This window comes from Salvia hispanica, chromosome 3 (genome assembly GCF_023119035.1).
Source record: "Salvia hispanica cultivar TCC Black 2014 chromosome 3, UniMelb_Shisp_WGS_1.0, whole genome shotgun sequence".
NCBI lineage: Eukaryota > Viridiplantae > Streptophyta > Magnoliopsida > Lamiales > Lamiaceae > Salvia > Salvia hispanica.
The window spans coordinates 32,466,349-32,492,757 of record NC_062967.1 but is presented as its reverse complement, the minus strand read 5'-3'; the positions used below and the strand labels follow the sequence as shown (position 1 = coordinate 32,492,757).

General features: G+C 35.0%; 4 protein-coding genes across 6 annotated transcripts; 1 reads left to right on the top strand and 3 right to left on the bottom strand.

The window, feature by feature from the left end:
• Positions 1–1,133: 1,133 nt before the first annotated feature.
• On the bottom strand, positions 1,134–5,122 carry LOC125212058. Its single transcript, XM_048112095.1, has 15 exons — positions 4,845–5,122; positions 4,187–4,309; positions 3,991–4,102; positions 3,789–3,911; positions 3,270–3,374; positions 2,857–2,940; positions 2,664–2,779; positions 2,473–2,574; positions 2,259–2,372; positions 2,094–2,150; positions 1,939–2,005; positions 1,789–1,842; positions 1,613–1,687; positions 1,484–1,519; positions 1,134–1,371 (listed from the first exon to the last, which is right to left on the bottom strand). Exons 2-15 carry the CDS (start codon positions 4,258–4,260, stop codon positions 1,270–1,272), a joined length of 1,221 nt encoding a protein of 406 aa, XP_047968052.1. The 5' UTR covers positions 4,261–4,309; positions 4,845–5,122; the 3' UTR covers positions 1,134–1,269.
• Positions 5,123–9,434: 4,312 nt separating this feature from the next.
• Positions 9,435–13,857, bottom strand: LOC125215551 (chloroplast sensor kinase, chloroplastic). Its single transcript, XM_048116994.1, has 9 exons — positions 13,390–13,857; positions 12,400–12,561; positions 11,962–12,258; positions 11,700–11,765; positions 11,561–11,629; positions 11,354–11,446; positions 10,780–10,973; positions 10,205–10,478; positions 9,435–9,957 (listed from the first exon to the last, which is right to left on the bottom strand). The coding sequence occupies exons 1-9, from the start codon at positions 13,807–13,809 to the stop codon at positions 9,700–9,702; spliced, it is 1,833 nt and encodes a 610-aa protein (XP_047972951.1). The 5' UTR covers positions 13,810–13,857; the 3' UTR covers positions 9,435–9,699.
• Positions 13,858–14,484: 627 nt separating this feature from the next.
• Positions 14,485–19,338, bottom strand: LOC125211056. 3 transcript variants are annotated; one of them, XM_048110733.1, is made up of 15 exons: positions 19,209–19,338; positions 18,659–18,797; positions 18,310–18,567; positions 18,037–18,211; positions 17,880–17,941; positions 17,566–17,729; positions 17,343–17,440; positions 16,869–16,927; positions 16,638–16,772; positions 16,333–16,562; positions 16,062–16,221; positions 15,753–15,828; positions 15,626–15,676; positions 15,322–15,541; positions 14,485–14,730 (listed from the first exon to the last, which is right to left on the bottom strand). In XM_048110733.1, the coding sequence occupies exons 1-15, from the start codon at positions 19,265–19,267 to the stop codon at positions 14,574–14,576; spliced, it is 2,043 nt and encodes a 680-aa protein (XP_047966690.1). In that variant the 5' UTR covers positions 19,268–19,338; the 3' UTR covers positions 14,485–14,573. The 3 variants fall into 3 exon arrangements, with proteins under 3 accessions (XP_047966690.1, XP_047966692.1, XP_047966691.1); XM_048110734.1 differs by lacking the exon at positions 14,485–14,730 and adding an exon at positions 14,737–15,101; XM_048110735.1 differs by lacking the exon at positions 19,209–19,338 and having other exon boundaries at positions 18,310–18,570; positions 18,659–18,793.
• A 458-nt stretch (positions 19,339–19,796) lies between these two features.
• LOC125210786 (coilin-like) lies at positions 19,797–26,374 on the top strand. The gene is made up of 16 exons (XM_048110373.1): positions 19,797–20,063; positions 20,747–20,811; positions 20,928–21,200; positions 21,344–21,499; positions 22,442–22,511; positions 22,921–23,022; positions 23,106–23,171; positions 23,238–23,303; positions 23,390–23,738; positions 24,242–24,273; positions 24,803–24,997; positions 25,110–25,181; positions 25,267–25,413; positions 25,535–25,652; positions 25,758–25,805; positions 25,877–26,374. Exons 1-16 carry the CDS (start codon positions 19,869–19,871, stop codon positions 26,194–26,196), a joined length of 2,274 nt encoding a protein of 757 aa, XP_047966330.1. The 5' UTR covers positions 19,797–19,868; the 3' UTR covers positions 26,197–26,374.
• The last annotated feature ends 35 nt before the right edge of the window (positions 26,375–26,409 follow it).

Genomic DNA, 26,409 nt, shown 5'->3' with positions numbered 1-26,409 from the left:
CATTTTTCACATCAAAGTTGAACATCTGATTCTTAATTAATTCCTACATCAAAGTACTACTATCTGTTTAAAATCCAACCCAATCCTCACCAAATCCAAATTTAAAATTTGGTTCCTATATTTCATATTTTCGATTGGTGGGGAGTGTGATATTGCTAACTCATAACTTAATTGCTAATTATAACTAAATAATAGTCATTAAATATTTAAATTAAGGCTTTAGATCATTAATCTCTAAATGTCAATACGATCAACGAAAAACGTCAATAAGGCCATATGATTAATTCCAAAAAATATCAATAGGGGTATTAATGTCAATTAACTACATGTTTAGTTATAACTAACTTTTAAAAGAAATCCCAAAACTTTAAATTCATATAACATATATCAAATTAAAGATAATTTCATAAGAATTCCAATGATATCATACATGCATATGTTCCGACGTCAAAATTTGAAAAAAAAAATCAAAATTTTTTAATTTTTTCGTACAAGCAAAAATGTCAACATACTATATAAAATATATCAATATAATACATGTAGAATGTCAATATAAGCAATGAGTTAACATTCTTAAAGCATTGTGTTGACATTCTCAAAACATTGAGTTGATATTTTCTGGAACACTATATTGACATTTTCATCCAAAACCCTAATTTGGAGTTTTTTTTTTATCTTTTTCGATTTAATTAATAAAAATGAAAATTACACGTGGCAAATTGTAGACCACACGTTTTCTAAAATCCTATGGCCTTAAATTAGTTGTAGTTAGCAATTAAATGATGAGTTAGCAATTGATCACTCCCCTTCGATGGGGTATTATAAAATTCAAAGTAATTCGAAATACAATTATATCTATTATAAAAATAGATTATATTTATGAAAAATCAAGTATAAAACATTTGTATTTGATTTTTGAATTTTGGTATTAAATTTTCAAATTATCAGATTTTTGGTATTAAACATTCGTATTTTCACACTCCTATATTTTTATGCAATTACATTATCGGATTCAATTGGGCAAAAAATCGATTCGAAATCCAAATGTTTGCCCCTATTATAAAGAAGAAGAAAACATATGTTTAAACTTTGAAGCACCTTAAATGAAGAAAGTAAACCATGATCTTAGGACTAAAGGGAAAGGAACATATGACTACTGCATAATAAAATAAGCAAAATTGACTAAGAAAATTGTTATATCTACAAGTATAACAATGAAATTAGTAACTATTTGTGGTTTTCTCATTATATATTCCTCTATAATACTATCTATGTATGCTCTGTCGAGTTAATGGAATTGTAATAAGCCTTTTCTGCATTCTCCATTCGATTTCTGAACATCTCCCACTCTTTTTTACACCTCTGTCTCACCTACACAAACAACAGTAGACGAATTCGAGCATTATCAAATTAGCCAACGATAGAGATCAAATTTTATGTATGTATACAAGCTTGGTGATATAAAAGTTTCAAGTGTACATACCCCTTGCCACGGAGCCTTCCCCTCTTCTGCTTGGCCCTATCATCAAAGAAAACACACGAGAGAAAGTCGTGTCAAACATATAGTTTACCATAGTCTCGCGATCTGTCATCACTCTTTATAATGCAGTACCTGGTTTCCTAGTGAAGGAACTGTTTGATGGACAATCCACTGAGCATCTACCACTCCGATTCTCTCATGAGCAGGCTGCATAGATAGAATTCTCATCAGCAGAGAGTACTAATTGATGGCCCGTTCGAGGGTTAAGAATGTGAAGTATTTTTTAAAGAAAATTGGATTGAGCTGACCTCAACACATCTTCGGAGGGCCAGGTCCAGTCCCCATCCATGCACCAAGTCGTTCTACAAATATTCGTATTAGTTTTGATGAATTTAGAGGTGATCTGAGGATTCGTGTCCTCCAAAAAAAGAACGTGACTGTTAAGACAAAGAAAAAACCTGAATCATGTGCCAAACGCAGCGCCATACATCTCGTGAAAATACAGGAGCCATGATTTCTACAAAACTGTTCAACAAGGCAATATAAAGGTCAGTCCATGCATCTTTAAGAGAAAATACACATTGGAAGAAGGTACAAAAGGAGAAGTTTGTACGCTGCACAGGGAGGCAAATGGGGGTCGGAACACCAACCCGGCTTCTCCTCTGTTATCCTGAAACGGAACAATATATATAAGACATATCACTCAGATATCATTTAATATGTATAGCACCAGTGCTAGATTGATTTAATGGATTTGAGCAAAGATTCATCTCCCTACTTGTGAACGTCTTGGCCGCCTCTTCTTTTTGTCATCTGCCATGTTGTACCCCTGTTAGGTTCCAAACCCGGCTGTGAAATTTCTAGATCATACTTCCTCACGAGTTTTATATACCTAGAAATTTCAAAGGTGAAAAAAGAAATTAGCACAGACAAATCTAGTCATCAACTCATCATATTTTCCATAAAGATAATACTCCGTTAAATGGACTTACTCTTCTGCATCAAAATGTTCAACCCCTAGGTCTTCATCCCAAATAAATATGTAATCATATGCAGCAACAATATCGGGATGCAGAAACCTTTTAGCATACCACCTTTTAAGAAATTCAGAGAGAGCTATTACTCAGCATGATTCAGAGAAATTTGGCATAAAGACATTTCAAACTGTCTGGCGAAATCTTACCATTTTGTTTGTTTTATAGCACTAACATGAATAGCTCGTTTTGACCACTCAAACTCTTCCCATTCACTTGTTCTTCCATCATAATGAAACAAAAGGATGGTAAAGTTCTCCGAGAACTGCAGCAACCCCATACAAGTTAGAGACACTTAAGGACTAGATTCGAGGACTTCATCGAGAAACAGAGCTTACTGACCTTTTTCACTGCTAAATCAATGTTATTCCTTTGATCATAACCAACAGTAAAGGTGACAAGATACTTTGGTTTGCTGGTCAAGTCCTAGCAGGGAACAAGGTAATCAAAAATCAAAATAAGATGCACGCCTTCTTCTAGTAAAGGAAAATCTTTAGAAATTAAAGAATTTAATGACAGAAAGCACTCTGACGACAGAATTAACAAAATACTGAGCTTAAAAAGTAAACCCCTCGTTGTTTACATAGAAAACTTAAGAATCTTCAGATCACTTACTTTTAACTTTTATCATTCCTTTTCTTAATAACTTAAGAAAATACATCATGCATTCAATAACAATTCAAATATGTGGCTGCACTTACTAAGAAATTAAATAAAGCAGTATGTTGTAGGGAAAAATTATGGTGAGTACTTACCTCACTAGGTTTTCCCCAAAGTCTCCGTAGATAAAAGTCTGATTCTGATTCAACAATACCAGGAGGCAACCGCTCTGCACCTTTCGGATTTGATGGAACCCAGATCTGAATCAGAACAATATTAGAGGGCTGATAAAACAAAATTATTCCGCAGGAGATAAGAAGGTGCATTTCATTAGGATGTACACATATAGAAACAGTGAGATGAGGGAAGCTCGTAGCTTGCATCAATTTCAACATAATTATACTGTGTTCAAAAGAACTTTTCAAAATAATCTTGACTAAATACAATGAACTTCCCCATGCTCCTCCTCCATTCATGGAAGCCATATCAAGATTCATATAGAATGAAATGATATTGGATGGTTCTTAAGAATAGCGGAATTTTTGCAAGAAGCCTAAAGCCCTAACTGCAGTTCAAATTTCACATTTCACCATTTCTATTATGACCACACCCATAATAGATTGTATTCTACATGAAAGAAACCAGGTCCGTCGCGTTAGCAAGAAAACACAAACCTTTGAGACATCTGTCGTGTTTTGATTGCTGGCTGTGCTATTCGTATTGTCTTGTGCAGAGATAGCTGTACTTTTGTCTCCAATTATTACAAAGTCGTGAATAAGAGCAGTTGTAATATTTAGCTGCAAAAATCGAAAAAGGAGCAATTAAGGCATGCGTCAAACTCATACACGTCAAGGTCTAAGGAAACGGGTCCTGTACCCTTGTTAATGACAATGATGGAAATGACATTCCTAAGAAGAAGCCAAACAGCATCCCGACAGCTATGGTAACAAGCACCTTCATCGTCTCATTTGGCTTTTTAGGCGACGTGCTGAAAGAATGAAAAATTCGCAATATGTCAATGTCGCCTCAAGTACAATGCTGTCAGCATTCTCCCTTGTGAAAATACACTCACCTGCGCCCGGAATTCCCCTTTCTGTACCCGGTATCGAATTCCATTTTTGTAGTTTTAGAAAGATTGATGTTCATCAACAAGCCTTAAGCATCCACCTCTGTCAAAAACAGAGATGGACAGAACCTGAAAGCATATAGAAAATCCCATTATAACTCACTTCAATAGCCAATAAGCAAATTTCAAAGCTCACAATTCCTCTTGTACGAATGTCTCCATTCAACATCACTCACAAATCACAATATTCCAACAAATGTTAACTACTAAAACCAAAGGAATTACTTCATCCCATTCAAGACATCACTGATGATCCTAAAAAGGCAATTTGAAGCAAAGGAGACAGCCATGTGCAATCCTTTGGCAATTGCAAAGACAAAGAGATTACAGATTTTGATCAAAACGGCACTCTATTTCATGGACCAAGCCACTGATTGACGATTTTACAAAACTTTTGAAGCAAGATAGTAACCACCTGTAAAAATGATCTCAAAAATTTGGAGTTTAACTCAATTCAAAAAGAGACTAAAAGTAAACTAGGCTCAATTCAATCAAAGGCTAAAACTTCCCGATAACTCCAACAGCTTTAACGATGAATCATCAGTTTGATCAGAGAAGCATTCCACATAAAAGCTCTAATAAAAAATCATGCACGGAAACATACCTAAAATCGGAAGGTGGAAATTCAGAAACAGCAATCTTCGAAAAAGGCAAAAACACAATCAGGAAATCACGAGAGAGAATACGCGGGGACGGGTGAATTTAACAGTCAAAAAACGCGCAGGGTTTAACTCCCTTAATCGGTGAGTAAATGCATGGAAAATTCAACATAAATAGCTGCTGAAACTGACTAGAGCAAGGAGATGAACTCCAACGCTATTAAAAATCGTGATTATGAGCAGAAATGTCGTGACTTGGCGAGAGAGAGAAATCAGAAATCACTCCATTGAAGAAGGAAAAAGTAACGCAGAAATCGGATTTTCTCTGCCTTTTATTATTTTTTCGTCTTCGTACACAAAATTTATTGTAAAATTAATAAAATAATTAATAGTCGAAGTTGAATAAATAATCACTTTATTTCAGAAAAAACAGTCGTATCTTTCTATTTCTGTCCATTCACCAAAGCTTTTTTCATAAAAAAAACAGAAACTAATATTTAATTTATTACTCATTTTTTTAATCTTCCTACTTTATCTCATATGATTACTTACTAGTTTTGAGTTAAAATTTGTGTCTTGGACGAATGGAGTACTGGTGTTTAATATGTCTTGGTCAACTATTTTTAAAATTAAATTTTGGGATTATTTTAGTTTGTAAAAGAATTAAATGTGATTTTCATTATAGGATTTAGAGGATATTACTTTTAATAGGATTTCATAAAATACGTATGATTTTGAGTATGAGATTGATTACCTTTTGCTTTTGAAAAATTGTTAATTGCAATTACACCTAGTTCTAAGAAGAATATATTGCCATTTAAACCTAACTTTTCAGAATTAATTAACAACATTAATTATTTGTGTTGGTTTTCAATTTTAGTTTTTTTTAGTCTGAGCAATTTTGTTTGAAAAACTGACGATATATTGATGATGTGTCGAATCTTAATTAGTCCGCTTAATTGTTTTTGGGTTAATGGGATTTGTGGCATTTGTCCACGTAAGAAGACTTCATAAGTCTAAGTCGTTCCTTTTTGAATTTTTTGAAAGAAAATCACATTTTTAAATTGAGAAATAGTAGTATGAAATATTATATTTATTAATTATTATATTCACTGTAACACCACATGTGAGTTTATGGTACAATACACCTTTAGAAATCTTTAACAAAGATGTAATGTCATGTTTACCTATATTTGATTTTAAAATAAATATATATTCCATAAATGATTAATAAATGCACATGTAGTATATTATGTAATTGAGATTTGATGATGTTTTTCTTAATTGAAGAAAATGCATCTTAATAAGGTCAAGTTTGCTTTAAATGATTTTTTCTCAAAATCAGAAAGTGATTATGGCAAGCCTTATTCTTGTCCTTGTCAATTAAATGCATTGAATATAATTAATTATTATTGATTAAGTTGACTTTGGATATTATAAAGATGGAGTAATATAATTTCCCACATAATTTTTTACTTAAAGAGCTAAATCATAAAATAATTTCCCATTGTATATGGGGAATATTATTCCATTGAGTAGTCCAACATTATTTAAATTCCAAGAAAATGTGAAAATGTAGACTTAAATTATTAGAATCTGGTGTACGAAAATGTTCACACCCAACATTAAATAATAAATAAATAAATCCAACAAAATAATACGAATTGACATTTTTTGTTTCATTTTTTATACTCCCTCCGTCCCCCATTAGGAGTCACACTTCCATTTCTGCACTCGTTTTATAAAAATAATAGTAATAAATAGTTAAAGTGAAGAAATAGTAATTATTTTAATTATTTTATTTTATTTCTCAAATCAATTTTTGTAGTCAGTTTTATTCTTTAACTTTTTCAGTTTTCTTAATTTTCTAACCTTAACAAATGGTCTTCTGTATATGTGATCTTAATTGGGACTAAAAATTATTTCAAAAAATTGCTTTATAATTATTAATAAAAGAAAGAAAAAAAAATAGTACTACTAACGACCTAAGTCTCTTAGCCCTTCCATTTATGCCCACCCCTAGATATAGCATAGCATCACTATTTCAACTATTTTTACTTTATTTTCATTTTGATCATTATGTAAAATATGAGATTTTAATTTATTTTATTTAATCCTATATTGAAGCTAAAATGTCAATTCTATAGTCTAAGGACCGATAATTAGCTATTTTCCACTATAATAGACACTATTTTGACAACATTTACTATCAATTAATTATCTTCACCAGCGACCTATCGACATAAGACACGCCATCTCGTGTCATTATTGAAGCTCTTAATTATGTTATATATATTTCAATTATTAAAGCAAAATTTATTTAACTTCTCATTAAAATGGCAAAAAGAAAGAAGAAAATATATACTAGTTTGACTAATGTCACAACCCACAAAGATGATAAGAATTCTTCTATATTAGTTACAAAATCGAAACAAATCAAATCTGATTAATATGATTATGATACGATTCCTTCATGGCTTACTAATATTTTTTATATGACTAATATGAATAAAAAAAAATTATTATCGTAGTATTTTTCAACATTGTGTACTCATTTTTTTAATAGTAGCACTCATCTTCCCCAAATAATTTATTTTGTTGTGAGTATTAATTAGTATGTATATATCGTTCAACAAATAAATGAATTCGTATATAAAGTTATGAACCAAGAAGAATTCATTAGAAATGGTCTACGTGAGAGGTTACCTAAGTCTTGTGGATTTTACACGTGGCACATTTAGTTTTGATATAATATGAACATTACTAGTATTATTTTTGACGATTTCAATATGTTGACAAATATATAGGCGGCTGACTAATTCAAAATATGGAGGAATTAGTTAGTCATCGACTTATCTTGTGGTAGCCGACTTGAGGAATTGTCTCCATGGGAAATTCACATTCGAACATTTGCATTTCACATTAATATTATACTACAATAATTAAATATGTGATGATGGTATGATTGCTATATTTAATCTTTTTTATTTATGAAGATTATATATTTATTATATATAAAGAGAATTGATACGTCGAGGGACAAATTGTGAGGATTTGGTGAGCGATCTCACGTGGAACATCACCATCAATTTTCTCTCTTCCCTTTCCTATCTCCTCTCTCCAATCCATCTCTCGACTGTCATCGTCTCCTCTCCCTCTCTCCTTCTCTTTCGTTCCTATGCAATTATCTCTCTCCTTCTCTTTCATCCTCTCTATTTTTCTTATCTGCATCAACTCTCTCTTTCACCTTTCTCCTCTCTCGCGCCATTCTCTCTTTTCTGTCTTAGTTCTTTCTTCACCAAATCACCTCACCTCTCGTTCTCAATTCGTCACCCCTAAATTGGAGCTATCATAGCCGATTTCTCCTCTAGTTGCCGCATGTTCATCGCCGGCGCGAGATAGCCGGTGCCCTTATAAATGCATACAAGATTATAAGTTAGAAAAATTACATATAATAGAATGGTAGTATTTGATAAATTTTGAATTGTTGAAAATTCTAACATACATAAATGGGTTATGATGAATATTGATCATGATTAAAAATCTGGTTTAGATTTATAAAATTAAATGAAACATAAACACATTTTTAATAAATTTTAAAGCATATTTTATAATTCACACTATTTTTTTATTGCAAGCTTAAAATTTTCGTTATATTTTATATCTATACAATATATAAAAGGGGAATTTTGGGAGGTTTTGAATAATCATTTTATGCTAAAGGATGTAAATGCAATTAATATAAAATTTAGAAATTAATTCTAATAAATATATAATCCTAATACTATAAAATGTTGAGGGAGGTTACGTGAGTGAGTGGCTGTGGCACCACTAAACCACTATCTTGCTCCCACTTTCATCCCATACTTAAATTCCCAAACATTCCAATTCCAAAAATTTCCATATTCCAAGCCAATATTATTCAAAAAACAAGAGCAACATTTTGCTATACATCAAGCCATTCAACATTTTGGCTAAGTTTGTTCTTTTTATTATGTTTTCGTTCATTTTCATTTTATTAATTATATTTATCTTTTCTTAATATTTTCTTAATTATGTTTTTTATTTTTCTTCATTCATTTTTATATATCAATTTTCATACAACATCGTATTTGTTATATTTTTAGTTATATTTTTTGTTTCTTTCCTTCCATTTTTATGTATTACTATGTTTTCTTTTTTAGATTGATGTTACCACCATTTTTTTTCTTTTTATTTTTGATAATTATTTTTTTCAATAGTAATGATTAGATTTTTAGTCCATCTAAATTACTTTATAGTTGATCCATGTTAAAAATTTATGTTGAAATTATAATTGGCTAATTTCAAATTGATTTTAATTTTAAAGTTAATGTAATGCATAAAGAAGTTTAAAAAATGATGAGTAATTATCCATTATGTTTAATTCTTTCTTGTGGTAGATTTTTATCTTACTACTTCATGATTTAATGTTTAAACATTATATTATGATTTGTTTCAAATTTATTGTGCTTCAATGTTGATTTGTATAGATTTTTTATTCTCATATAACTAAAATTGTTACTCATATTATTCATTGTTAATATTAATTCTAATTTTATTTAATTAATAAAAAATTAAAAATTAATATTTTAAAAATATATTAATCTGTGCATCGCAGAGGCGTGATACTAGTTGTATTAATACATCACCTAATTACAGAGTCAAATGGTACAACATTTTGTGCCTCGTGAGGAGAGGTTGATGGAGCTACCGCCTGAATAATAATGTCACACGCATATCTACAGATAAACAGGCAGAGCCAATAATATGATCTTTTTTCTAAAACTGAATGCTACAACTATATGTATACAGTGCGTACTGGTACACGAAGCGAGTTCCCTACGCCTCCCGAGCAGAGTTACTTGTGTCGGAGGGCGAGGCAGGGAAGGAGGGAAGCCAGATCTCTATACGGGTTCCGCCTGCTCCAAGGGCTGCATCGGTGTTTCTGGGAGAGAGCACTCGGACAACACACCCGTAGCTTTCCAGAATCTCTCGCGCAACAGTCAGCCCAGCAATGAAATTCCACGTCATGTTGTCCTCCATCCTATCTTCACCGTAGAGATCACCCCCAAATGGTGTAAGTGAATGCATTTGTGTCTGCAATCAACAGATTTTCATCAACAATCTGCAAGCCTCTACGACCAGATTGGGCGTTTCTAAGAGGATTGTCATGATTTTGAAATCCAGATTAAGCAGCGGACATAACCATCCATTTTTCACATCCTTGTGTTTCAAACTCTTTAATCTAAACACAACCTAAGTGAAACCCACAACTGTAATTTTATGAAAGCTGTAAGCCTTAAAGAGTGGAGCTGCTAAGATTGGTGAGTTAGTAAGTAATTACCATATACTGCATGTCTGGCCCATCATCGTCTATGATTATGAGAGCACCGCCAGCTGGTGCTTCGGTGGAGAGAATTTCAATTCGGCCCCCAACCTCTGTTCGCAGCAAAGCTCCTTCAATTAAATTGCTCAAAGCTTGACGTAAAGCAGGTTCCTCGACCACAACCTTCAGTGACACTGAAAGATCACATAGTTCCACAACCCGTTCCTGATTATGCGCTAGAGGTCTTATGGCACCGACTAAATCTTGCAGAACATCAGAAACTTCACATGGTCTAGGAAGAAAAAGAAGTTTTGTAAGGAACAAATCCACAAAGGGAATACAAAATATTGGTAATTTATAATGTACAGAAAAGATAACCTTTGGACTTTAGCCTACTTATTTTAAATATCTAATTTTACGACATACTGGTATTTAGCAAGAAACTTCCAACACACCAAAAGAAAAGAAGAAAGAGATAAACTGCTGCAACAAAGAATATGTAAGTCAATTTAAAGCCAAAATCAACAAACAAAATAAACATCACAACGCCAGAAAATAAAGGGAAAATGCATATATCTTTAACACAAGAATACCTAATTTCCTGTAGTCGTGAAGGTGCAAGAGCAAGAGGTGGCATGGGAAATTCTGAATCTTTGGAAGCAGAAATAAGAGACAACTGTCCAGTAGATTCTTGCATATTGGATATCCTAGAACTCGTTTCTGGATCTACGTCAGATGACTGTTGCATCTGCTTCTGTGTTCCTTTGTTATATCGCAGTATATTAGCCTATGAAGCAAGAGAAACAGTTAAGCATAGAGAAAAAACAAAAATAAAATCAAACCAATGAAAAGAAAAGTGCCAAAGGATCCAAAAAGGTGGAACGCTGTAAACAAATGTGAGAAGTTGACTCAGAAAATTAATTTATACTATTTTCTAGGGAAGCTAGTCAGAGCTGTAAGAGGAATTGGAGAGAACATCTTCAAAAGTTATTATCAACAGATTAAACATACGGCAAAGTGCTTCATATGACATGCATCAGAAAATTATTAATAAATGCATATGGTAGTATTTTCTTCAAAGTAATGACAAGAAAGCAGAGTTACCACAGTCATAAGTTGAGTCAACTATACAGCCAATTCTAAGTATGACGGGCAGTAGAATTGAACCTTTGTCAAGTAGACGGCATCCTGCAGCTTCTGAAGTGTATCATTCATGTAATCTCCTTGAACTAAAATGTCTTCAACTATATCATACGAAATCTGCACTCTCATTATCATCATTCAATCAGGACAATAAACAAGAAAGCATTAGTGTTTTACAACATATGTCCAATGTAATTTCAGCACAACCTTTTAAGGTTGCCAGAAACCCACCTCACTCCTTTTCAACTGAACAGACAACATCTTGCTCAATGTGCGAATGCTTGAAAGAGAACTTCGAATCTGAGAGCGCGAATGAAACATCATGATATGCTAGAAACAATCAGAAAAAACGGTAAAGTATTAAACTTACCTGCTCCGCTAAATTATTCATCGTAATATTATTTTGCCATGATGATTGCTGCAGTAGCATAGCTTTCTGGAGATTCATACAGAAAATAAATTTCTAGATATTAGAAAAAGATACAACACACAAACCCACCAAACTATGAGTACATATAAAATATAGTATCAAAAACAAAAGAAAATACCTTGCCTTATAGTGAAAGATATTTGATTTTAGTAGATACTCAGAAAGAGGGTAAAAATACATAACCAGAAATGAAAAAAACTACCTGATCCATGACATAAGCCATGGCAAGAGAACGGGTGATGTGTATTGCATTAATTTTTTGTTCTGCGGAAAACTTTAACTTGCCAACCGAGTGATCCTTCAAAGTTTGTACATCTAATGGTTGGGAGTCCAATCTCTGCGGTAACGGAAAGGATTTCCCAGAGAATGTACGGTCGGTTTGATCATCCCATTCTCTTTCTAAAGCCATCTTTGGAAGTTCAGCAACTAAGAAGCCCACAACAAATGGATGCCTTACCATTGGGAAGACTACAGCACCGAGCTCAGGAAGAAATTCTGCCTAAAAAGAAAGACCCCATATATTAGAAACCTATCCCTAAAGTAGCACAGGGAATACATGGAATAAGTAAATAATAAACCATCTAATAGGTGCAAGATAAAATAAATAAACAAATAAATAAAAATGGCATAAAATCCTTGCCTGTTGACTTGAAATGGCAGCTTCTGCGACTCTTAATCCTGCTGGTATACGGAAGGTACCAACTAGAACTACAATATCAGCTGCACTGGCACATGGATAGAAAGTAATGCGCCGCAGCTCCAACCGATCCATGACATAACTACCAGCTGGCCTTACGTACACCTAAAATTAGTTAACTGGGAATATTAGAAATTTAGAACACTACACAATCAATGTCATATGATATGAAGCATTAGAATGTCATTAAGCTATGCTAGATGCATGCATGGCAGGTACTCAAAAAACATTTTGTCTGTGTCTACTAATTCAACATTTTATGTTCAAAGCTCATTTTTAATCATTCGTTCAATATCATGAAGCACAGCAACATGAAACAGTTACAAATATTATATTTTTATGGTCTAGAATGAGTTTAATCAGATCCTGGTGAGAAATTAATAAGAGAGATAAGATGAATATAGTCGTATTACACAACAGTTAAATTTTGTGTAAATAAAATACTCCACATAATAGGAATATATTTAGTAGATAGGCATATAGTCTACAAAACTAAATTTTGTTCCATTAAGAAGAATATAAATGAACCTTAGTATTGGAACTACAGCAAAGTATTAGTCAACAGTTTGGGACTATGATTAGGGTTCGTTGCTTATGCCTATATATATGTTCTCTCATTCTAAACTGTATCCGAAAATTATATAGTGAAATTCGTCCCTATCAAACTTGGTAAACAATTCATGTATTTATTCGTTTAATTCGTGACTACTTATGTGATTATTTCCTAACAGGTATACTATTGACTTAGTGCTAACATGGATTTAAATCAACAGTATACAACAAGTTTGCAAGTTCATAAATTAATTTACAGTTATCTAACAACAGTACGCATTTTAATTGTATATTTCATGTATTTTGAGCTGCTAAACTAGTTCAAAATGGAACAATGAGTCGATGATCTACGGTTATAACTGAATCAACAAAGCCAAATACCGATAGAAGGGCGTCGGGATGGACGATGCGGCGGAAGAGGTCGAGCTGCTCGAGGCAGAGCCGCTGGAAATCCTGGCTCGGCAGCACCATAGCTTTGCCCTTGGCGTCTCCGCCTTTCTCAATCCGGTGCACGAATTCGACGGGAGTGGTGGAGGCGTCGCGCAGGGCGGCGGCGATGGCGGCGGCGGAGGAGACCATGGCGTCCTCGCAGGCATCGTCGTCGGATGTGAAGCTGACCTGGCCAAGGGCGGTGGAGGCGAGGGGGAGGGGGCGCTGCGCGGAGGCGGCGGTGGTGGCGCGGCAGGAGCAGGGGGAGTGGTGCTGGGGTTTGTTGTAATTAGGGGCGAAGGTAGGGGCAAAACAGTAATTGGAGTGGGCTGCGGGGAGTGGTGTGTGTGGAGGAAATGCAGACAGCAGCATTTGATCAGATGATTGATGATTTCTCCAGATTTTCTCTCTCTAACTCTCTTTCTACTTATTTTGATAAATGAAGAAGCTAAATAAAATAAGTTCAGTTTGGGCTTGTGGCCCATTTATTCAATTAAACACCAAAGAATGGCTTCTTGGGCTTTCTAATATTCAAGCATTATCATAGCTTAATAATTTACTTATATAAGTCACACTATTATGGCCTATAGGCTAGGCAGCACCATTTTGTATTATACTGCTACTAAATTAAACCATTTCGCTCGGTTGGTGAGATTATTTTAGTATTGAGTTTTGTGAGATTATTTTTAACATAAAATAATACTAAAATATAATTTAGTATTGAGTTGTGAGATTATTTTGGTCATAGCTATGACTAATTATCCTATGATTATCCATTTAAGATCAAGTTGTAGAGTTGAATCTTATGAACCAAACACACTATAAATTTAATCTCGAATACAATCTTGCAAACTTAACGCCCCCATTGTACTCTCTTTCAATCTCTTTTCTCGTCTCTCCATTCTACCTCATTCTTTCTTTAGTATAAGCCATAATTCAACAAATGGCATTATTTTGTTTATAACAACGTTATTTTACTCTGTCTAAAATATGATGTAGTTTTAGATGCATCCGATAGTGCGTATGCTAGTCCAAAATCTTAATTAGTTGCAAAATCAAAATAATTCAATAATTCGATTAGTAAGCAAAATCAGAATTTAACAAAGCATCATTAGTTTATCACTTATACTTCCAAATTAAAAAAACAAAAAAATTACAATGGTGATAATAAGAAAAACATCAAGCTTTCCAAGGCTGATGCGATCAGCGGGCGCAATGGCATTGCCTCCTTTCTCATCATTGCATTCGATTTTCTCTTGGTCATTTTCTTGGTTGAGAACAAAGGTAGGAGTACTACAATCAAATATAAAGCACCTCATTAATCAATCACATGATGCATATGCTTTGTTTCGTTACAGTATCAACAACTTTGGCTCGTCGGTGCTCCTTCTCCCCGACGACGAGCCACGTTGCTGGGGCTATAAGTGAGGCGCTCCACCCCTTGCCCGGCAATTTGACCGGTCAGCCTCGAACCGGCATTCGATTTGATCCGATTCACACATTAAACCAGTGGACTAATGAGCCGTCTCAAATCGGAAAACCAGCCGGTTCGGTCATGAACCACCATCCCGTTGAACCAATTTTTTAAAGCATATTTCAAAAAATATTGTGTTAGGTGAAATTTGATCTCTTGACCTATATTTACCAATTTAGTTTAATTTCACCTGAAAAACCGAAACTATTGGTACATTAGTATATTTCAAAGTTATTTTAAATTATATACTTTGAAAAATACTCTGTTTGGCTTGATTGCAAGTACAGCAAAGTAAATTTATTGTGGCACATCAGCATCAAGTTAGACATAAGAAAGATAGTGCAAGAAAATACAAACATAGCTGCTACATATCAAGATGATCAGATAGCCAAGAAAGAAAGATTATTTACCTATAAGAGCAGTTTAAGACGAAAAGAGCACATCCATGGACTTCTACTTGGGCCGAAAACGAGTCTACGACACCAAAGTCTTTCCCACTCCATTCTTCTCTGCATTTGCACAAAGCAGTGCTAAATTTTTTACCAGGTAGCACCTTGCCCAACTCAGCTATCCTCATTGATACGTCGGTCTTCTGATCCCCTAGGTTGAAAAACGAGACATATATTTCTCCTGGTAATAAAAAATTCATCATTGGAGATGGTTGAATTACTTGAATCTAAGACTAAACGAGCAATTAGTTTTAGAAGGTCAAACCTCTTCTGCCAGTCGCAATCCAAGCACGAACGCTTTTGGACACAGAATTAGCTGGAAGAAGACCAAGGTGACAGATTAACTACGACAATACGAATCATACATAAAGACCACGAAAATGAAACATCACCTCTTACTCTCCTCATTGATGCACATAAGCCAGAATAGCTATTTGTCAAGGTGCCATTATCGGTCAGTTCCCACATCTGTTCGAATAAAACGCTTTGTTGTCACATGCCACAGTTCAAGGTACATGTGTAACTCGGGAGTTTATAAACATGATATCTAATTAAAGTATGTACTATTAAGTAAAGAAAATTTATCTACAATCAAATGATTAAGAAATAAATCTCCATATATGTTCTTAGATTAAGTGTGATTTTTGCATTCATTATGTATACATTTAGAGAAGCTGAGATCAAGAATAGATTGAAATTACCTGATTGGTATGCAATTTACATGTTGAAAATGAACCCTTTTTTGATTCCTTGGAAGTAAGCTTTGTGTTTGGAGAAGCGCCCAGGCAAGCCTCCGCCTCCTTTGTCCTCAACAAATGGACTTTCCCGTCATAGTAACGATTATTTGTCACATCATCATTTCTGAAACAGCATCACCAACAAAAGTGAAGGGGGTATGGGTCAAGCAGATATTATGCATAAAGATATACAAACACATAGAAGAGAGATTGTTTGTATAAATAAAATTTTTACAACGAAAAAGGTCGTTTTTTGTAAAGGCAAAAAGGCTTTTGGTGCCCGTTTCTTGACTCGTCCTGCCAACAGACTTGTTCATGACCATCTTCAATAGCTCTAGCAGACCAGCCAATCGCCTCAGCATCTTTGCAGCTAGTGAGGCCCAGAGTAAGTGGTTCGGAGATACTGGGTCCATCTAATGCGTGATTTTTTACACGACAAAAGCTTGGACTTGAGGAGTAGGGGAACTGCAATTTGTAAGGTTAAATAAGACTAGTTCTGCTCATATCTCATAATGAGACGTGCTAATGTCTAGGACATGCCTCCAAATTGTTTGAGCTGAAGGCGTTTATCTCCAAGAGAGTAGGATTAGTGATCAGGCTGAATGTTGCCTCGTCGAGGTGTCTCATATCTCCTCCGAACATGAGAGGAGACTTCGCCAAGGACCACAATGTCATCTGTCCAAATACCTCAGTCATATTAGTAAGTGCAAATTTTCATGTTATTAGTAAGCTAGCAAACAAAATATTAAACGTATAATCATAAGCATTCACCTGTGTTCTTTGTTCATCTAGAGAGAGGTTGCATTGTCTATGAGGGCCTTCATTTAAACCTATCAACAATCAAATATTGTGCATTTATGCAAAAATGGTCTTTGGAGATCAGAATGCCAAGAGATTAATCTTATTGAACTGGCCATAGAAATACTTCGTTATTGTAACGTGTAAGTAAATGAACGCTTCCAAAGCATTCCAAACTTTTATATCCTATGTTATCCAGTGAGTGGAGTAAGTTAAACAAATCTCTTCTACAAGCTTTTTAAATCAAATGTAAAACATGATTATTAGATTGCAATTTATTTTTTTAACAATATGTACAGGGACGAAACATTGTCGGTTTAAGAAACAAGTATGCAGTACTGCTCTTTAGCAACTCAAGCCACCAGCAAGTAACAACTGGTGAACCCAAAATCAACTTATCTCGATCAATTTTGACCGATAAAGGCATGATGTATTTAATCCATTTACCTTCACTAGTAAGCCACCCCAATGGAAGCATATCTAAGTCTGGCCAGGACTTCCCACGCAGGCCTTTTGCTCCAATCATATTAGCAGCAGAAAAATCCCTGGTACGGATAGAGAAGTAGGTAACTAGCTAGATAAAAACATCCATCAGAACAATTCTTGACAGAAGGAACAAGGCTGAAACAAAATATAAGTTGTCAGAACAAGGTGGAGACATTTAGTGTACCGAGAAACATCAAAATGGCCAGCCACATCCTTCCATCTATCCCAATCATCCCCTGTAATTCTGTACATATTGACCAGACTACTAACATCCCTTGCCATGGCTGGTGTCACACTTGTTCCAGGAGATAAGGAATACACAACTGGACGGTTAAGTTCGGTTAAGACCTGCACATTTCACCTGAAATGTCATATTCAAAGTTTCTGTTCTTCGGGATATCTTTTCTTTCCCTTTCTCTTTTCAGAAATGAATAATGTCTGATATAATATAACGAATATGAAACTACGGAAAGTAGAAAGAATATGAAGGAGCTATACCTTTGATACATAGCTTATCTCGTCTAGGCTGAAATCGTTGCCAAATACACAATCATGTTTGACTGTAATGAAAGAGATGATACACACCATCTTCAATGACATTATGCAATATAGTGGCAATATAACTTGTTTGTTTGCAAGGAACATGAGAACTCACCAAAATCAACACCCCAGTCAGTATATTGTTGATACAGTGACCTCAGAAACGCTCTTCCAGCTCCTAATTTGGTGTCGACGCTCATGAAACCATTTTGCATCCATGTGCAAGCCCTCTCCTTTATTCCTATGTCCTTTGCATACCACTTCCGTCCTGACTCCTCATATGGTTTGCCCTAATCATACATTTCAAGACCATATATTTCAATTTTACAGCTGCAATTTACTCATACAATTACTAAATGCAAAATCAATCAGCAGTAGACCGAGTTACCGAATTAACATCAAGGATAGGCGTGTTTGCATTGAATGCCTGCGTGCTGATACCTCTCATAACATGAATGCCGAATTTCAAACCCATTTTATGCACTTCCTCAGCCACTTTGGTGAACCCTTGCCCATCTCTAGAGGAAGGCCATCTACCTGGGTCAGGCTTCATCCTTCCCCATTCATCAATAACATCAAATCCGAGAGAATCAACATAAGCCCCGTCAACTTTCCTCCTATACCACAGATAATCCACCACCACGTACTACTTGAAGCCGCACGGTGCAAAAATTATTTCACCAAGATCAGTCAGCTATCACAAGTCATAATACATATACACATTGCAACTCAAGTACCTCATATCCATGACTATGCAAGCGGTGAGCAACGAGTTCAGCATTCTTAAGAAACTCTTCTTCGGAAATGGTCCAACAGAACGAATCATACGAGTTCCAACCCCGCGGCGGCAAGCTAGCCTGCTCTACCCCTCCCAGGCTAAATTCAAAAGAAAAAATCAAATTAAATAAAAAAAAACAAAAAAAAACAAGATTCCTATCCCCTTCTTTCTCACAGTTAATCAGACAGACTAACAATTAATTAGTATACAGGGCGGTATTCAAAACAAGTGTGAATAAAATATTAGTATACATCAAGATAACAGATATTCCATTCAAATGCAGTTTCTGATTATCCTATAAAACAGTTGACTGATTATGAATCAATAAATATTAACATATAAATTCATCAAAAGACAACTAGGTCTCTGTTTTCTCTTCTCGAGGTAAATCAAGGTCTCTGTTTGCAACACAACTACTAAGTGAGAAAATGGGCTTAATAATTGTAATTGAAAAAATTGAGAGACAAAAATTATGAAAATTGAAGACAGAAAAGGAAGATGGAGATTACCTTACGGAGAAAAGAGTTGAGAGGAGAGAGAGATAGAGAGAGCTCAAAAGAAGCGCCATATCAAAATTGACAGTTTCAGTGTTGAAGAAAGAGGAAAATGAAGAAAAGCACCAACTTTATAGCTAAAAATGGATTATTTGAGTTTTGTGCTTGATCAAGATTTTGTACATAATTTTTGGATTCAATTTCCTATTAATAATATTGCCATCATTTTTCTCCCGATTTCAAAATGATAATCAATTTTATGTTAAAATTCATGTTTTTCAATAGTATTATTAATAGTGAAGAGAGGGAATATGAAACAAAATAAATGCTATTAGTACTATGTTATGTTCGATTGTCCGTCCATAATTAAGAATCCCTTATTTTCTAATATAAATGTAAAGATATGAGTTGAAAAGTTATCGAGAAACATGAAACAATACTTACCGAAAAATTGAAACGAGACTTCTTGTATTATCGAGCTAAATGACAATATGATACTTCTAGTATGGGACGGAGAGAGTAATATTTTGTGGTGTTTGGCTCCAAATTTTATAAAGTGAAACTGTAAAGCATTAGTTGGACCTTTGTAGAGACCTATTGTAGCATTGCAGTGACACTCATCACTCTCTCTAAAACTAAACAGTGTAGGGGAATTGGGGGAATCTTGCATGGGTGATGGAGGTGGGCAAGAGAATCCGAGTGGTATTCAAAGATGACGACATTTTGAGCGACACTCAGAAATTGGAGGGCTTGAGCCGCAGCTGGGTTCTGCTGGAGCCCCACCGCCACGGCGCCGTTTCCGACCTCGCCTCCCATCTCCTCCACGCTTTCCGACTCCACCAATCATGCCCCCACGGCCTCATCCTCTCCGTACGAACCTCTCAATTTCTCTGAGCCTTAAAAAGATCGTTTTTTTATGCCACCATGTTTTTGGGTTTTGCTCTGCCTTCAAAAATCCACTGCTTTTGATCAATTTTGGGGAAATGTGCTTCTTTTTTTGCTTCTCATTCTAGCTACTTGCTTCTGAAATCATGCATTTTGTGGAATATTATGTATGGAAGAGTAGCTTTATGTAGTTATTGAGTATTTGGAATCATGATTTTGCTTCTTCTGACAGGAGTTATTTATCTTCTAATCCTAAAAGCTCATGCACATTGTAGAGTTACTATGGTCTGGATGTTTTATGGATTATGATCCTCATTTTCATTTTTTTACTATGTTTTATACTCTATATGTTTCTTTCTTTCTTTCTCATTTTGGTGTTTTGAGAGCTATTGAGCAGTCTTGAATGATCTTTTAAAAGACATTGAAAAGAGTTGATGCTTATGGAATACTACTAGTTCATTGCAAAAGTTGGTGTTGAGTTCGAGGAATTGCTTCTGTTGCTACTTTGGTGATTATTGAATTGGAAGAGAAAACAAAAGCTTTAGTAGTGTTATTGTTTTGATTGATTTGCTGATGAGATATGAGAAGTTAGGAATTATTGTTTTCGTATTTTATTTTATGCTACTATTTTTTACTCCAATTTTGTTTTGCTTCTGAAACTCTGGCAGATATCTGGCTTTGCATTACCACCGTTTGTATCTACCAGAATTTTAAAAGATGATGAGGTTATCAGGTTAGTGAAAAAGATTATTAGTACTGAAAACAACAGAACATGGCTTATCATTTTAAGTTTTGCATTTGGAGTGCAAAATGATATATTAACATTTTAAGTTTTCATTGGGAGTGAAGTGTGCGGAAAAGGAAAGACATTTTGTCAATAGAAGGAAACAATGCTGCCGCTAATGATGTTGAGAAATTGAAAGCTCTGGAGAAGCGACCCGTAGACGCTGGCATCTTGCTTTTAGCAAATGGTGACTTTGAGAAAGAAAAAGGTGGTTATGAAAGTGAAGAATCTGAAGATGATGATGAAGTCTTGTTGGACGTAGTTGAAGATTCTGCAGCTGAAAATTCAAGAAAGAAAAATCGCAAAAGAAAAGCAGCCAAGAGGCTAGAAGGCAATAAGTATGTGGTCCTCCTTTGTTTGATCAACTTAAATCTACCTCATATTTTTATGCTTACAGGTCCCCTTGCGTGATCTACTGAACGTACCTCATATTTTATGCTTACACTGTTACACACACTATTTTTATACCACTGTTTCTTAGGGAGAAGAAACAACGTTCTGTGGTAACTGGAAATGCTTCCGGTGATGTTTGTAAAGAGAAAAAAGATGCTTCTGTAGCTCGAGATAATGTGGAAAACAAAGATAACCCTGCTAAGCATAGTGATGAGGACAATGTGGTGGAGCCTGGCGAAGAGAGGTATGCTTATTAGAAATAATCCGTTTCTAGAAATTTTACTTTCTCCTATGTCATTTTTTTCTTATAATCAAAGTACAAAGTCCAAAATTATTATGTATCAGGAAAACCTACTTTGAAGTCAACAATCGAACAAATGACAGGGTAGAAAGTTACAAAATCCCTACTGCACTGACGTGTCTAGTTTACTTTTTTTGGAACCAATGTGATATTCCATTTACTAAGTAAACAATATTTGGTCAATCAAATAGAACTTATACCTGTAAGTGATTGAGCCTACGGCTGCATGAAGTATTAATTAGTTTATTTTGGCTCTAAAATGAATAGACAAATACATTAAGGCTTCATAATTGTTGTCACGATAGTGATGAGAGAGAGCTAGTGTATCTTTGAACAACTAACATTGTTGTGACAGAGCTTGAGCAAATTGTTCTATTAGTATATTGAAAATATGGAGAAAATTTATATTATTAAAAAAAGAAGGTACACTTTCTATCATGGATGCAGATATAAATAACAAGTTTGTAGATGAGGAGGGAGGACTGAGGAGTATATTTTACAATGCCTTCGTTTGTGCTGTACAATTTCTTTGATGAAAAAGAGAACATGGCATTTGTTAAAATACTTATTAGCTTGTATTTGTTGTCTTTCAGATTAGAATATGAAAATATCTCATGGCCACTAATATTTTTCTTGATGTGAAACAAAATTTTGTTAAATTAGAAGGAAAATAAACATAACTACGAAAGGGGTCTGGAAAATAACAAATAAGACTCCAATCTCAAATTTTATTGAAAAGAAAATCCATGAACTCTTTGGTCTTAGACGTTCTGCTTAGTCCTTTCTTTTTAGACATTCATGGATATATTTGATTGATGAATTTCTTTTAACTGTTTGAATGATCAAACACCTCTTTATTCTATATTATCTTTGCTACACATGCAGAATTGTTGTTGTTCAAGAGAAAGACAACAAGACCGACGATGCCGAAATCCCCCCTAAGGAAACAAAAAAGGTGATTCCTCTATTATTGAAATGGATTATATTGGTCTTGTAAGCTGTGAATTGCCCTTTATTCTGTTTTTTTCAATTGGTTTTTCTAACCTAAGTATATAACTATGTAGTAGCACTTCAATTTTGTGTTTTAGTAAATACAAAGAATTGTGTTCTCAATAAGAAGCTTTACAGTTTTCATGAAGTTCCACTTTCGGCAGTATATGTTTCTAGTAATCCTTTGGTTGACGTCAAATTCCAATTTGGTCTATTGTGGATGTGAGATATCACTATCAATTTTTTTTGCTATATGCTTACCTTTTACATGATTCAGTTTTGTAAAATATTTTCCTTGATTGCACTATATGCTCCTTTCTCAGACTTTTCCCTGTAAGTCATCCTGGAATTAGTGTGCCCCTGATTATTTGCAGGTTCCAAGTAGAAGTGCTCGGCGGGCGTATAAAAAAAGAATTTGGTTGCGTGAAATGGCAAAAATTCAGAAGCAAAATGCTACTTGTGAATCAGAGGGTCTAGTAAGCTATTGGATATATGTGTATTCACTATTAAGACTTTTCCAGTGCCAGTAATCTAAAGCCTGACTCACTTCATTTTGCAGCGAAACTGGAAAGAGGATCAAGCTAAAGCTGACAGAAAAAAATGGAATGGCCAATCGAACGGACAGGTTAGTGCTTTAATTTCTTATTTCGTTCTGCGATTAAATTGAAAACTGAGTACTTCAATTTTACAGCAAAAGTGGAAAAAATACCAAGCTGAGGGTGAAAAGAACAAAGATGATGGTCAGCCAAAAGGACTAGTGAGTTTAGTTTCTTTGCTTGGAGTTCGAGCCTATTCTGGGTGCCTCTGATTGTCATTTTATACTGACCTAAGTTGTCTGTGCAGCTACACTGGAAGCTATTTTCCCAAGACAACAAGGTTGTTAAGGGAAAGAAGCATAAACGACATAGCCAAAATGATGACTGTCTGGAACTTCCAAAACAAAATGGTGATGTACGCAAGCAGAAAAATCAAAATGGTGATGTACACAAGCAGCAAAATCAAAATTACGACAAACATGAGCAGCTGACCCAAATGAGTGACACATTAGAGCAGCCAAGCCACGGTATGCATGAGCAACCAGATCAAAACTCTGATGCATCAAAGCAATCAAATTATAATTGTCTGGAGGAGAATGAATTTGCTCCCATCGAAATAAGGCCAGGACATATCCGCTTTGAACCTTTGGAAGAAGGTACTGCATTCTATCTGCCAGCAATTTATTTGGATTAAGGTTGTGATAACGTTATTAAACTCGGTTCTTCTGACTAGGTGAGCGAGAGAGTTATTACTTAATCATGTGAATCATGTTATCAACAATGTATTTTCCAGCCTTCTAATTTTCTTTCCGAATAGGACTAGCATTCATTAGTTTTCTTCTCTCTTGTCACAGTTCTTATTAAGTTTAATAATTTTCAAGTTGAGAAGCCCAATCTGCTTTGTTCCTGTCCTGGAATGAATTTTATCCTACATTATGCATCATCAACTTTGTTAATCTGTGAAATATGCTATTAAAAGCAATATTAAGTTATTCTCCAATCCCACTGTTCATAAATTGATTTTCCAACAATTTCTCCCTCCCTGTTCTGTCTTCACAGATTGGAATGATATCTTCTATTCTGCACTTGGAATTTACATAATACACACTGAAACTTTATTTTCTACATCTTACATGTGAAATTCTTTTTGTTGATGCAGAGGAAGCTGTGCAGCGAGATTATGCACCTCTGGTAATTTTTATGTATTTGCTGTTGGTTGAACAATATTTTCATCATTTTATCCCCGCACCTGAGGTTTAGGATCATTATCATGAAATATTATTACTTCAGAACATATGTTTGTACGAGATCCTGCAATCAATATTTTGCCTTGGGGTTCCTTTAGGGCCTGGAATAGAGGGATGCAACCTGTGGCACATGAGTGACGCTCGTGTATGCAAGGGATAGTATGTTAGTCATCATGGAAATTAACTTTCTTACTTAAGCTGCTTAAATATGTAATTTTTCGTCAATCACAATTTTTACCAACCAATATGTGATTTATCAGATTTGAGACAAGGAGGTATAAGAAAATTTACCTTTTATTTCAGCCATTTAATAAACGTGTGGAAGCAAAAGTTCAGCTCAAGGTTTTGTTGAATTGTTGATGAATGTTTGTTTGTCCATGCACACCATTTATCCATGATTTTTTTTTCTTTCTCAGTGTTTCTTTTCATACAAAGTGCTGACACATTTCCTCGTGATGTCATTTTTTCAATAGAATACCTTTAATTGGAATGGAATTACTAGCAAGAAGAAAGGCCAACAGTGGGGGAAGGAAAACTGTAGATTCATTCCTAGAAACGACTACGGAACAAACAAAGAGGATTCTGAAGCACTGATTAAAGAAAAAAAGAATCAACCAAATGAGAGAATCAACTTTGATAAGCTTCCGCCTCTTCCTGGTGCGCCTAAGGTTGTTCCTCGATTACATCTAAGATCATTAATAGTAATGATTCCATAGTGTAGGGTTTAAATTTCTCAATACCCTTCAAGGTAGAAATCAATTGTCCTTTTATTTTATGCAGAAAGGAGATCTCATTGCTTATCGAGTTCTGGAATTGTCATCAACATGGACCCCTGAGCTTTCTGCATATAGGGTATCATTCAAATATAGTTGAATTGTTTTTTCCTCTTGTTCTCTGACCTCAATAAAATGGTTGTGAGACATTTTGTATTATATAGGTTGGAAAAGTATCTTGGTACAATGCAGGGTCCCAGCAAATGATGTTACTGCCGGTACCAGAATATCCACTCGTTTCTGAGGAAAATGATGAGGGTGAAGCCACAGAACTTGATAACTCTCTCTATAGAGAAGATGGGTCTTTGGAGGTAAGCAATGTATACATGTAGAGTAAGCCTTTCTATCATATACCTTCAAGAGGCGTACGCCAAGTTGCCAACAGACCATCTGCATCTTCTGACTGTTTTCACTGTGATCTATCTCTTGCAGATTGATTTTTCAGCACTTATTGATGTACGTGTCCTCACCAATGGAGGATCAAAACCAGGAACTAAAGCCGTTACATTGCCTGGCAGCAGTGGCGAACCAACTTCCGAACCCAGCCCAGGTATGATGTTCAGTGCAATTCAAAGAAGCGCAAATAACCAAACTTATAATTCCTAGTAAAAAGCTCAAGTAGGTAATCGCATCCTAAATAACCTACCATCTGCAGATACTCGAGAATCAGACCATGGTAAAGAGACACAGCAGCCTAGTGGAGGTAAGTGCACTATATATAATGTTTTTTTGTTTTGATACATTCCAGTGACTCTAATAGTCACATTGATGTAGAAATTGGTGGGAATGTGTGGGACCAATTGAGTGAGGCTCTATATGCCAAAAAGGAGCAACTATCCAAGGAAAATGGTTGGGGCAGTACCCCCAAGAAGGTGGTAATCTATAGTGACAATAGTTGGGGGAAGAATGTGAAGAAGATGCAACCATCACCTGGAAGTAACTGGGGCAAGAAACAACAGCCGTCACAGGACAACAGTTGGGGGAAGCAGAATGTAGGCAGTAAATCATGGTCGCATAAAGCTGAGAGGCAACACACTTGGTCCAACAATGGCTATGCTGAGGTCAAAGCGGGATACATGAACGACCGGAACTAAAAGAAACTTGATCTGTGAGGTTTTTTGCTTGTGTGAAGCAATGAAACTTGTTGGCTAGTTTGTGAGGTTTTTCGCTTGTGTGATAGCAGCGTATGTGGTCTTCTCAATCCATGTAAATGGCCATCGATTTCGATATCTTTATTTTGGTAGGAAGCTTAAGCTAATTCAACTTTTTACATGGTTTGATGGCTTCCTTTACTACTAGCTTAATGG